The sequence below is a fragment of the Sorghum bicolor genome, chromosome 4 (assembly GCF_000003195.3).
Source record: "Sorghum bicolor cultivar BTx623 chromosome 4, Sorghum_bicolor_NCBIv3, whole genome shotgun sequence".
Taxonomy (NCBI): Eukaryota; Viridiplantae; Streptophyta; class Magnoliopsida; order Poales; family Poaceae; genus Sorghum; species Sorghum bicolor.
This window is the reverse complement of record NC_012873.2, coordinates 57,407,238-57,420,486: the sequence shown is the minus strand read 5'-3', so window position 1 is coordinate 57,420,486 and position 13,249 is coordinate 57,407,238. Positions and strand designations below refer to the sequence as shown.

The 13,249-nt window shown below is 39.5% G+C and overlaps 1 protein-coding gene across 1 annotated transcript; it reads left to right on the top strand.

The window, feature by feature from the left end:
• LOC8066181 (wall-associated receptor kinase 3) lies at window positions 5,980-9,532 on the top strand. Its single transcript, XM_021458886.1, has 4 exons — window positions 5,980-6,893; window positions 6,989-7,507; window positions 7,784-7,936; window positions 8,019-9,532. Exons 1-4 carry the CDS (start codon window positions 5,981-5,983, stop codon window positions 9,254-9,256), a joined length of 2,823 nt encoding a protein of 940 aa, XP_021314561.1. The 5' UTR covers window position 5,980; the 3' UTR covers window positions 9,257-9,532.

Genomic DNA, 13,249 nt, shown 5'->3' with positions numbered 1-13,249 from the left:
AAAATATCCCTACATAACTAAAAACTACCATCCATGAAAAGAACGTTCCACAAGACAACCACTTCTAGAATAATAAAAGAAGGACAAATGCATACTTTGACGCCTACACTAATCTTATCTCAAAAGGCAAGATTTACATGCTTTCTAGGAGGAGAGAGTAATTCTTAGTTAATATGTCTAAAGTTTAATTAAATATATAGATAAGAATATTAATATTTATGGCATTAGATAAGTATAATATAAAAATATATATTATAAAAAATCTAATGATACGTATATAATATTATAAATATTGATATTTTTTATTTATAGTTTTGAAAATATTTGAACTTGGTACTATACTAGAATTGCACTTTTTATGGACAGGAGCTATATTGGTAAAGTGGAAAACGTTAGCAAAAATAATACACAGCGACTTCATCTATTGCTTCTAAGTTTAGAGTCCACTTTTCATTGTGTTGTTTGGATTCTATGAATTAAAACTAATACTTAGAAACTGCTTCTTATTCTATTATTAAATTATTTTTCAATTCCTCTCGATTCCTAGATATCAAACAGGGCTTAATCTAGTTTCCACTCTAAAAAGTTCGGGATATACTAGAACTCAACCGTCTCTTGGAATCATTTTCCAGAATTTTGTTAGTTATTATGTTGCTTCTTACCAATGCGCCGCAGACTTGTAACCAAGTGGTTTATACTTTTCTTTTATATTCACTTTAGTGAATATTATAATGCATATTCGAGATCCTAAACGAACTTAAATAAAAAAGTTTGAATTGGAAAGTTTTGATCCCTTCAATTACAACTATGGTGAGGGTCGTTTACCCGTCCAAGATCATTGGAAAAAATAAAAAAAAAATATAAATAGCAAAATCATTAATTTAAAATATAAGTTTTGGGTTTTAAATGATTTCAAATTAAAAAGTCAGCAACTACAAAGTTACATATATCTTCTAGTACTACAACTTTGTTTAGATCGTTTCTCCTTCCAATGTCATTTGAAAAATAAAATAAAGCAAATATCAAAAGTCATTAATCTTAAAACATATTTTGGGCCCTAATGATTTCAAATAAAAAGGATATCAACTACGAAGTGCATATATCTTCCAGTACTACAACTTTAGTTTAGATCGTTTCTTCCTCCGAGATACTTCAAAAAGAACAAAAAAAATTCAAAAACCTAAAAACTTCAAATAGAATTTTCAGACACTAAAAAAGTAGTCAAGTACAAAGTTGTCGATCTCTTCAACTTTGGTTTAGGTCGTTTCTACCATCGAGGTCATTTGAAAAAAGAAATATCAAATTTTAAATTATGAAGGGTCTCTTAGAGTACTAAAACTTTAGTAGAAAACCTTTTAGAGGCAGGCCAAATTGACAATCGCCTTTAAAACTCCATTTCTGAGTTAGCTAGAACTTCCAACCACCTCTAGAAATACCTCCATTTCTAAAAGTGTATGAAAAGTCTAGTTGCCTCTAAAAATTACATTTTTGGAGGCGGTTTGGTTTGCCAACCACCTCTAAAAATAGGGAACATTTCTAGAGGTGATTGAAAACCTAGCTGCCTCTCAAATCGATATATAGTAGCAAACCATTTTTAGGGGCGGATTTTGATAGAGTTGCCTCTACATAAAAAGAAAGGCGCCTCTAAAAATAGTTTATATATAGTAGTGATATAAGCTATTAGGAGTTACTTTTCATATTCCACAATGTCTATCCGGTTCTCATGCCTAAGAAGTAAGATTCTTGATTATTTGCATCATATTTGTTTTTACACAAAAAAATAGTTTTTTTGTACTTCATCTATGTCATAAGAATATAAGAAATAATTTAATTTCATAAAAAACTTTAACTTTTGTGTCACCTTGGTATGCATATTGAATAAATATTATTGAGTAGAGGTACTAGTTTAGACTTAATAAAGTTCTTTAAAATATTGGAGCAACCGATCAAGAAATCTCATGAGCAATTTCATTTTTCCCAGTACACCGAGAGATCTTGAATCTTTACATCGAGAGCATTTGGTTTATAATTTGTACTCCTCTATTCTAAATTATAAGTTACTTTGATTTTCTAGATTTATGCTTTTTACATATATGTAGACATTGTGTATTTTTTTTCTAGAATCACACAGTACAACTTAGATGTCCATAACAACATACATACTCACCTTTTATTAACACACGTACGCAAAACCTACCCCTATGAACACATCAGAAGAACTGAGCTGGAATATCTTAGGATTCACAAAGTCACCACAAATGTCTCGCTATCGACGGAGACATCATCTATCACTAAAAGCATAATAACCTAAAATTCTAAAATAAATTTCAGAAAAATAAGAGTAATCTGACTTAAACTTAGGTGGGTAGAGGTTCCATCAGTTCACAGACATATATAGTGTATATTTGGATGTATAGTAAAAATTATGTACCTCGAAAAGTAATTTAGAACGGAGAGACTACTAAGTATGAATATTTGTATAGAACCCACTTTACTTAGTCTACAAATACATGTAATACCCGATTTTAAGAACAAAACCAGATATGCACCATATGTGAATCTTAGAAGTCAAATCTCACATATAGCTACAAATAAGGGGTAATATCAAAAGACAATGCATAAATATATAACGTACTTAGTATAAAAGAGATAACCTTCAAGCAAACAGCGGATAGACAACTCCAAACTTCGGGTATTAACTTCACTCTACAGGATCCAACTGACTGGTTGATCACAAGCCTAAACTTCTCCTGAGGTTTGGGGGAAATAGCAAGAGTGAGTCCATGTCGAACTCCACAAGTATAGCAACTAGATTATATAGATCCCACAATCTCATGATCAATGTGACATATATAATGTAAAGCATTAAATAATAAACAATGAGCATATTTAACACACAAGAATCATCACCCTTAATGTAGATGTCCCCAAGGCCGCTCCTGACCGTGAGCTCGGCTAGTATACTAGTTTTTAACCCTCTGCAGAGGTTGCACATCTTTACCCATGAGTCATGATTTACCCTTTCGCCCGAGGTAGCTAATCTCTTAACCCCCTTCCTAGGGAGGTCGGCACGGATCACTATGAAGCCTTTCAAAAGTTCGTCTAACATGTTAGGGCCGCAAGGTTTCCTTTGCGCGCAGATATAGATACCCCCTTCCAAATGGCACAATGACGCGCAGCCTATACACATAAGGACAGGGGCTCGCACTATACCCAAAACGGTTCAGCCCCTCCGCCCTTTCGGGTAACCTCTAACAAGCTAGAAAAGGTCTTCATACTGAGCTAAAGCCAGAGCCATTATAGCCCTCATGGTTGCACTGTTGTCCCGGGTGATCACGTACAGACAAATCATCAAGTTGCTAAAAAGTCATTTTTATCATTTATTACTTAACATTAATCTAGTCTCAGGATCATGGTCATAGAAATAAAACCCAAATGCTATACTTGCCTCAATCCAATTGCTCTTGCTTATCCTTTTGGTCCTGCTGGTCTCACTTGTTGCCAAAGCTTTGATCTTGATCACCGAAACTGCTCTCCGTCTAAACTCGATCATCGATCATCAACACACAAACAATCGGACACAACATACACGTAGCAAACAAAGCTATAATTAGAACAGTACACCAAACATATAAAAACAGTATGAAAAGTTTGTAAAACGATTCTACGCATCGCTACGATCTCATAAACGTAAAGATCACGAAAATCGGAATTAAAACGGTGAAGTTATGAATTTTCTAAGATTTTATATAGGAAAGTAATTAATTAAATAGGATCACGAAATTAAAAGGTTTCAAACTGAGAAAATTGTGTTACTAACATGTAGAGCTCATAACTACGAACCTAACGCAATTTGAATGGACCAAAACGGAATTAAAATGAGTATTTTATGAGCAAAACAGTTTCAGTGGCAAACTTGTAAATTCAGAAAACGTATTTTGGATTAAACCGGAATAGATTACGCTTTCCAAACTGAGAAGGCGTATTCCACAAAACCTGCTTTGGACTGCGGGTTCCATATTTAAATACACCAGGGGCTCTTTAGAAAGATGTCCAGGCCGGAAGGGTATGGACGAATAGGGGCCGTTGATCTTGGATCGGGTGGCTCAGATTAGATCGGAGAGAGGGGAAAAGAGAGCACCGGCGGTTACTGTAGCCCGACGGCGGCGCCATCACCGGAGTTTGGCGTTTGAGCGATTCCAGGCACGGTTCGAGGAAATAAAAGCATGGGAGGCAAGAGGGGAACAAAGGGAACTTACCCAGGGAGTTTACGAGGCCGGGGAAAGCTCGGTGTAGGCGTGCGTCGCGAGATGGCGGCAATGGAGCTCCAGTGCGCTTCGGCGAGAGTTAGCGACCAACCCAGGGCACGAGAGAAGGAAGGAGAGGGCTCGGCAACCTCACAGGAATGACACGAAGCTCGGCACGCGGTCGTTGACGGACTTGACGCAGTAGACGAGGAGTGTCACGGCGGCGGCCGTAACTAGCGCCTCGGCGAGATCTAAACGGTGGTGGGACAGGGCGATAAGGACTCCTCGGTTGTGCTAGATGCGAAAGAAGATTGCAGGGGGGATGCCAAGGCTTTTAAGGGGGTCAATCGCGCACGCAGGGCAGGAAATCCCGAGAAATCGGGGAAGATTCCGGTGGAGCAGAGTCCAAGCCGGTCACGGCTTGAGGTTGAAGAAGCCAGCTGACATGCGGGTCCCACCAGTCAGTGACTCATAACGCGGGTCCGGCTCGTCAGCCACAGAGGAGAGAAAGCGGAGGGAGAGGGAGGTGCGCCCGACCAGGCCAGGATTTGGGCCGGCCTGCTTGATCTCCCGGGCCAGGGTGCTGCTGCTGCTCGGCTGGGCCACCAGACCGAGAGAGCGAAAGAGGAAAAGGAGTGGCGCGATGGGTTTGGGCCGAGGCCGAGGGAAGGGAGGGGCCAGGCGAGGGGGGAAAGACTGGGCCGTTTGGTCCCCAGGGGCTTCCTCTTTCTTTTCTTCTTTTTTTTCTTATTTCTAATTTCTTTTATGTTTTGTTTTTCCAAAGCCATTTTTCAAGAGAATTTTGAGGATAAATAAATGCAAACCAAAAGCAATCATCACAAAATAAAACATGTTTCAGCATGAATGCACAAAAAATTGTTACTAAGCTTATGATAAATTTTAATTTCCACAAAAAATTATTTATTTGCTACTTTAAATGCTCACACAAATATTGAAATAAATCCAGTTAAACCCTATTAATTCAAAATCAAATTTTTGGGTGTTACAATACATATCTGATTATATATACCTACTCGAATATAAAGCTGTAGTATGTGCAAACAAAACCAAAGTGGGCTCTTTTATTTTGATGGTACATAACCAAAGTATGACTTGTCATCTGTTTCAGATTATAGCTTGTTTTAGTGTTGTCTTCTCTAATTTTGATCAAGTTTATAGAAAATATATCAATATTTACCATATCAAATTAGTTTTGATGAAAATATGTCTTGGTACTGTGTTTATTTGAACATGTAAAAATTAATATAGCTATTTAAAAAACAGTCAATCAGTCAAAGATAGAAAAAAAAACAAAGCTAAAGAAACTATGACTTGCCTCGGAGAGAGTACATATGCAAGAATTGCACTTCAAAGTGTATTACGATTGACTCGTGACGACTAGGTTGCAATTCAAAGTCTACCCTCGTAAACTCTCAATCACGCACTGAATGATGACTGTGATATATGGCCACATAACTACCACAGCACTCACAGTCCATAGAGTCCAGCCGCTAGCTTTCGTGCGTAACGGACCCGGCGGACGACGACCGTAACATCTGATGGGACACTGGGGTCATGGCGGGTTAGAATCTTTGCTTGTGACGGCTTTATACAGTAGTATCTGCTCATGCACGAAACCGTATCTATAGCTTTTAAATATGATGAGTAGTTCTGGTAACCCAGAATATAACCCCGACACTAAACACCACGCAGACAAGCTGATTGGCTTAATCATGAGCTCGATTAGAGTAATAGTTTGTGCCATGGCGTTCGTTTTGGCGTGCTTGGCGGCCATGCCGCTTGCATCCGTTACCTCGGACGACGACGGAGGGATACTGCATATCCCGACCACTGCGTCCATAGCTCACTGCCCCTCCAGCTGCGGGGACGTCAACATCTCCTACCCGTTCGGCATCGGGGCCGGCTGCTTCCGACAAGGTTTCCAGTTCGAGCTTACCTGCAACCACACCACTCAACCTCCAAAGTTGTTTCTGGGTAACAGCAAAACTCAGGTTACTGACATGTTTGGTTCTTCGGTTTTGGTCTCAGCTATGTTCTTTAACAGTAGCTTTGAAGAATCTGTTACGAACACCTATAATATATCTTGGGATGCCCCCGCTAAGGGTATTACTATCGTCAATTATAACGCTTTCTTCTTCCTTGGCTGTGATTTCGATGTTGACTTATTCGATTATGTAAGGAACCCTATCGGCTCCTGCATGAGCAGGTGCCATGGCAAGGTATTGCCGAATCAAGGGCCTTGCAATGGGTTTGGTTGTTGTTCCATCATTCTACAAAACAGCATCTCAGGCTTTCAGGGAACAATTGCTCGAGCCGGTAATATGTCAGCACAGTACCCTGGCATCATGGCTTTCATGTCTGGACAATATGACGTGGAGAATGCGACTGATCTTTTCTCAAGTTGGACAAATGCAAGCGACATTTATGGTGCTATACTTGAGGTTGCCATCATGGACCAACCAAGCTGCAAAAGCGCACAAATGAACAACGCAAGTTATGCTTGTGGTGGCACCGACAGCGTTTGTAGAAATGCATTACAAGGAGGTTACACCTGCCACTGCTCCAACTACAATTATTATTATGGCACTACCAATAATCCTTACCTTTCGGAAGGATGCAGGCAAGGTGTTCCCTGCTTGCTTTTCTCTATAAAAAATGTGAGATATTCAACTTTAATTATCTTCCCGTACTTATTCTAACATCTACTGTATTATGGGCAGATTATTACAACACTAAGCCTAAAGAGCATTGCCAGAGGTCATGTGGAAACATGACCATTCCCTTCCCTTTCGGGCTCGAAGAAGATTGTTATGGAAACGAAAGCTTCCAGCTTAATTGTACAACAGCTAACACTACGCTTTTCAGCTCAGGACGTGCACAATATCGCGTGCTTAATGTGTCAGTTGAAGATGGGACTCTGATTGTAAGCAACATACTAAACAACAATGCAAGCTCCATGGAAGAAGTGATAATAGTTAATACCGACAAGCAAGGATATACTGACTTCGAAGGCCCTGTGGAAGATCGATTTGATTTTTCTATGGAATATGACATTGTTATAAGATGGGCAATAACAAATTCAACTTGCCAGCAAGCTAAGCAGAATAATAGCAACTATGCATGCCGTAGCATAAACAGTTCTTGCCTAAACGTAACCCATGGGAACATATTTATGGGGTATCGTTGCAATTGTTCTTCTGGATTCCAAGGAAATCCGTACATACAGGACGGCTGCAAAGGTACATCATTCTCATCGATTAGTATATCTATAGAGCATTTACGTCACTCATACCTAAAATAGAATGGAAATTAGTCGGGTCATATTCTCTAACAGAGTTGTAATTTGAAGTTCTGGATTATAAATCAGATCAAGTTATTTAAACATGTGATTGTATTTTCAGCAGAGTATAATATAAGCATATATCTGTAACGACCAACATATATATATATATATATATATATATATATATATATATATATATATATATATTGAATAACAAATGAGATGTCTACAGATATTGATGAATGCTTACTGCCAAACTACTGCAATGGTATATGTGAAAATATTCCTGGAAGCTATAAATGCACGCTATGTCCTCACAATAAAGAATATGATTCTATTAAGGGGCGGTGTGTCATATCCACTAAGCAACGGAATCTTCTTATGGGTAAGACATAGCAAACAAAATCCCCTTGCAAATACAATTTGTAACATTGACATGATTTTATAACCACAGCAAATGCATATAGGTATTGCAATTGGAACTGGTTGTGGCCTTGGCTCTATACTTATTGCATTGGGTGCAATTCTACTTGTCAATAAGTGGAAGAAAGGCATCCAAAATAGAATCCGACGAGCATACTTCAAGAAAAATCAAGGTTTGCTATTGGAGCAACTGATCTCAGATGAAAGCGCTACAAGCAAAACAAAGATATTCTCATTGGAGGAACTAGAGGAGGCGACTAACAACTTTGATGCTACTCGTGTTCTTGGTCGTGGAGGACATGGAACAGTTTATAAAGGGATTCTATCAGACCAACGTGTGGTGGCCATAAAAAAATCCAAAATAGTTGAGCAAATAGAGATAGACCAATTTATCAATGAGGTGGTCATTTTATCTCAAATCATTCACCGTAATGTGGTGAAACTATTTGGTTGCTGCCTAGAAGATGAGGTTCCCTTGCTTGTCTATGAGTTCATTTCAAATGGAACTCTATATGAACTTCTTCATACAGACACCACAGTAAAATGCTTGCTTTCATGGGATGATCGCATTAGGATTGCAGTGGAAGCAGCAGGGGCTCTAGCTTATCTACACTCAGCAGCTACAATACCAATTTTTCACAGAGATGTAAAGTCTTCAAATATACTACTGGATGGCAACTTCACCACAAAGGTTTCAGATTTTGGTGCTTCAAGATCTCTTTCACTTGATGAGACCCATGTGGTGACAATTGTTCAAGGAACATTCGGTTACCTGGATCCAGAGTATTATCATACCGGTCAACTAACGGAGAAGAGTGATGTATACAGTTTTGGAGTAATACTTGTGGAACTTTTGACAAGGAAGAAGCCAATTTTTATTAATGATTTAGGTGCAAAGCAAAGCTTGTCCCATTTCTTCATTGAAGGACTTCACCAAGGGTCTCTTATTGAAATAATGGATACTCAAGTTGTGGGAGAAGCAGACCAGGAAGAGATTAGTGAAATTGCCTTACTTACAGAAGCATGCTTAAGGGTAAAAGGAGGAGAGCGACCAACTATGAAAGAAGTAGACATGAGGTTACAATTCTTAAGAACAAAGAGGCTGAGAAAAATACATCATTTACCTCAAAAGGATGGAGATATTGAACCTTTGTTGTATGGAAAATCCAAGAACTCACTTGAACATATCGATCTTATTAATGCTGCACATATACCACCTCAAGAGACCTCGAGATGCTACAGTTTGGAGCAAGAATTTGTATCTTCGTTCAAGCGACGCTAACTACATTCGGGCAAGATTATAGAGGGCTTGCTTATATACTGCTACATTTGAGATATCATCTATTTAGAAGTTACATTTAATTTCGTTTTATGTGTAATATGCACAATGTATTGTAGAGCAGATGGCTTGTATCATGCTATATGATGGCTTGTATCCTTTTACATATTTCTGTAGATGCGTATAGGGTATAACATCAAGTCCATGTATTAAAGATAAGGTTCTATAAGAACAAAGTTGTGGTTGTAGAAAAGTATATTGATTATTTGTTTGGCTCAATCACTGGCTCCATTAGGCATCAGACAAATACATGATTTGAACTGCAACATGTTGCTACACTTTTTTTGCCATGATCAGGCTAACACATGATTCCAGTAGGCATCAGACTAATGTGAATTGAAACTCATGAGAACAGAAAGATATGGCAAACTCACTCTTCCCTTCAATGTCCTTTCATGACAGTATCAACTTTTCATTGTCCTTTCATGATATTATCAATAGCACGGCCATCATATGCATTCAACACAGAACTTCAAAGTTGCATTTGCAGATACGAAACTCTACCCTATAGATCCAACTGATCTGCATATGGAAAATCTGAATTAGCTTGTCGCATTCTAGACTTCTAAAACGTCTGCAACAGTGTGAGCACGTGTGGATCACTGGATCATCAGTACCTATCTTTCGAATGTTTTTACCAACTATCGGAATGCATACATGAAGCAATACATTCCATTGAAAATGACCATGGCACAAGAGAGCCTACCAGTAGCCAAGGCCACAGGGGACGCCTCAACCGGGTGCTCGTGCTGAGAGCCATGGAGCAGAGAGGAGGGAGATCCCGAGCCCGAGGGGAGCAGTGGAGCAGGCCCCGCTCAGCTAGCCTGTTCCTCTTGCTCTACTGACTGGCGACTACCGACCCTGCGGCGACCTATCAACAGCAAAGTGCGGCGCTCGCCGTTCCGCAGCGTCGGCGGCGAGGACTCGAGGACGGAGTAAGAAGCATTGGCGGCTTGGCGCAGGAATTGTTGGCCTCAAAGGATTTTCTTCGGTGGGCTAGTGCGGTGCTTGCGTAAATGTTGCCCAAGAACTGCTGTCAGCAGCATGGGTAAGGACGATTCGGCAACGGCAAGCATCCAGGTAGCCGGCATGCTCACCGCGCTTGGGCCTCATGTCACCAGACAAACCTACATCCAATTCAGTGTTGTTGGTTCTTTGCCTTGATTTGCTAGCAGGTTCTTCCTTAAGAAAGTCACTGGATCACCTAATTAACATGATTCAAGTTATGGCTCTGATCACACTGCAGTGCCTGCAAGCGTGACCCTAGTAATTGGGCTGTGGTATAGTGTAAAGAACCATCCAAATGTCTAAAGCGCTAATCTGCAAATCCAATGCTAAGCACAGGAACATTCCAGTTGTCAGAGGATATGAACTTTGTTCTAGATTCAGATTTCAGAGTCGTGAGTGCATCATGGTAGGTGCCCGCTCTATGTTTAGGCATTCTTTTCATAAACTGATCCTCTCGGTCCATATGGATTAGAGTGAAAAATGTACTGATTTTCTACCTTGAATTGAAGGCCATTGCTATGTTTTCAGACAATGTGCAAGCCACTAGCGAGTCATGCCTAACGTAACGACCCACAAAATTCTGAGAAGCAATGGGGCACTTAGTAGTGATACTTTGGTTTTGTCGTTTTCCATACCTACAAACTATCACGATGAACTAGTGGGCTAATGGTGGTAGATGTTTCAAGCCACAGACTTGACTCGACTAAGAGCATCTCTATTAGCCTCTCAATAATCTATGCTCCAATATATAAATACTAAGGTAACATAATATACTTTTTATGGATATAGACAGTACATATGTGTACATAATAGCTGAAAATGATGATCCCCAGGTGGGTCATTATTCGGCTGTATTCCACTTTGTAGATGATGAAATGCCGACCCTGTCGAGTTAGGATGCATGCTCCGAGTAGTGGACATTTTGTTGGTTTTCAATTTCGGTATTAGAAAACTTCCGATCACCTTTGAAATTACTAGAATTCAGCCAAAGTCTCGCCAGAATCCTTTTATAGAGAGTTAAACATGAAGTACGGTTTTTCCTAAAAATTTCTAGATCTAAGTAAAATATTAGCACACAACTTATATTAAGTAAATATGAAATTTTAGAATTTTTATTATTAGCCACCATCGGATTTCATGAAATTTCTCCATAAGTTGTTGGAACGCTGGTTAAATTTCGACAAAAGTTGTTGGAACGCTGGTTCATGGGCTTTAGGTGTTGAAACACGGAGACGCGTATCTGTATGTGGTCCAAAGCAGTTAATAACCACGTGATATCCGGACCATGGTCTTTCCAGAGCATCTTTAAGAGATTAGCTAAAACAACTAGCTAAATTTATTAATTTAGCTATTCTTTAAAATAGTTTTGATAAAAAAATACTAAAGTACTCCAACAGACTTTATAAAATAAATAGACTGGATAGCTAGTAGTAAAAGCATCTCCAAGAGTCTCTCTATATTCTTTTTAAATTCTAGGAATACAGATTTTGGTGAAAAACTATCCTCCAACAGCTTATCTAAATGGTCATCCAAATATAGTCATCTTCTATTCCAAATTTTTCGCTGGCCAAATATAGAAGACGAGAATGACTCTCTAGTGTAAGCATGTATGAGATATAGAAAAACTGTTGGAGAGAAAAAAAAATATAGAAAGCAATTTTTATGTAAATGGCTTTCTTTATAATGATTTAGAGAGTTAGATTTAGAAAGGCTCTTGGGAGTAGGTAAAATTATATTCTAAACTACAACACATAGCCATTGTGTAAAATAAAAAACTCACCCAAAGCGTAGAGTTCCACAACAGCCTTTGTATATGATAGCCAGTAAGGATATGGCAAGCGAAAGTTTAGGAATAGCAAACTTACTATTTTAGCAAACCAGATAACACGCATGTTGAACTTTAATTTTTGCTTTAAAAGTCTAAAAATAACCTAGTTAAGAGCAACTCCAAAGTTTGGCTAAAATTAGTAGCCAAATTTTATTGTTTAACCATTTTATAAAATAGAAAAATTTGTTAAAAAAAAGAAGAGATCTGCAACAGCCTTGTTATTTTACAAAATCAGGTAGCAAGCATTTATGGTTGACTATATATGGCCAACAAAAATCAAGGGATAGCCGGCTTGCTATTTTACAAAATTAGATAGCACATCTATTGGAGCTTTATTTTTGCTATACAAATGCTAAAATGGTGTTCACAACAAGAATAGCCAAACTGTTGGAGTTGCTCTAACATAGATAACATATCTGTTGGAGTCGCTTCTCCCGACGTGGCCACCCCGACTAGCGCCGGGTCAGGGCATGCCTCGGCATCCATGACGCGGGGTTGTCCTTACCATGGCAGTGTGAATTGTGGTGGCCCCTACACAAGCGACAACGGACGAGTCCATCATCCAATGGGTAGTTTTTGTCAGAGAACGGGTATCCACCAGTGAGGTGTCCGCTTCCTAAAAGGTGACCGCAGGAGTGCTCGCCAGTGGTGAAGCTAGAGTAAATTAGAGGAAGGTGCAGTTAGCTTATGAATGCATATATTGTGAGATTTTAGACCTAATCGATGTTTTTACAATATTTAGGGGGTGCATTTGCACCCTCCTAATTTACATGTAGCTTTGCCCTAGGGTGCTCCTGCTAGAGGGTGCACGATGAGCGAGGTAGTGAGCTCTTCCAGCATTGGATCGACCCACGTGGCAAGCCAACATGTGCATGCGCATAGGTCCAACGCCAGTGGATCTGGCTTGGGGAAGTAGCATGCAGCAGTTGCAGCGGTAGTGGCGGCATTGTCATCATAGTTGGCCAGCACGCTCAAGTTGATGTCCATTGCCATCTTACTCTGGCGTCGCTACCTTCGCCTTCGGGTTTCGCTAGCGCCCCTCATGTCACCCTGCATGGCCACATCCAAGATTGGTGGATTATCACGGGGCGCGTGCTAGT

What these genes read in the sequence shown, in the direction of transcription:
- LOC8066181 (XM_021458886.1), top strand. Translation starts at nt 5,981, where the DNA reads ATGAGCTCGATTAGAGTAATAGTTTGTGCCATGGCGTTCGTTTTGGCG. An exon ending in TTCGGAAGGATGCAGGCAAG is followed by an intron (nt 6,894 to 6,988) that starts GTGTTCCCTGCT and finishes TATTATGGGCAG; the next exon opens with ATTATTACAACACTAAGCCT. An exon ending in CATACAGGACGGCTGCAAAG is followed by an intron (nt 7,508 to 7,783) that starts GTACATCATTCT and finishes AGATGTCTACAG; the next exon opens with ATATTGATGAATGCTTACTG.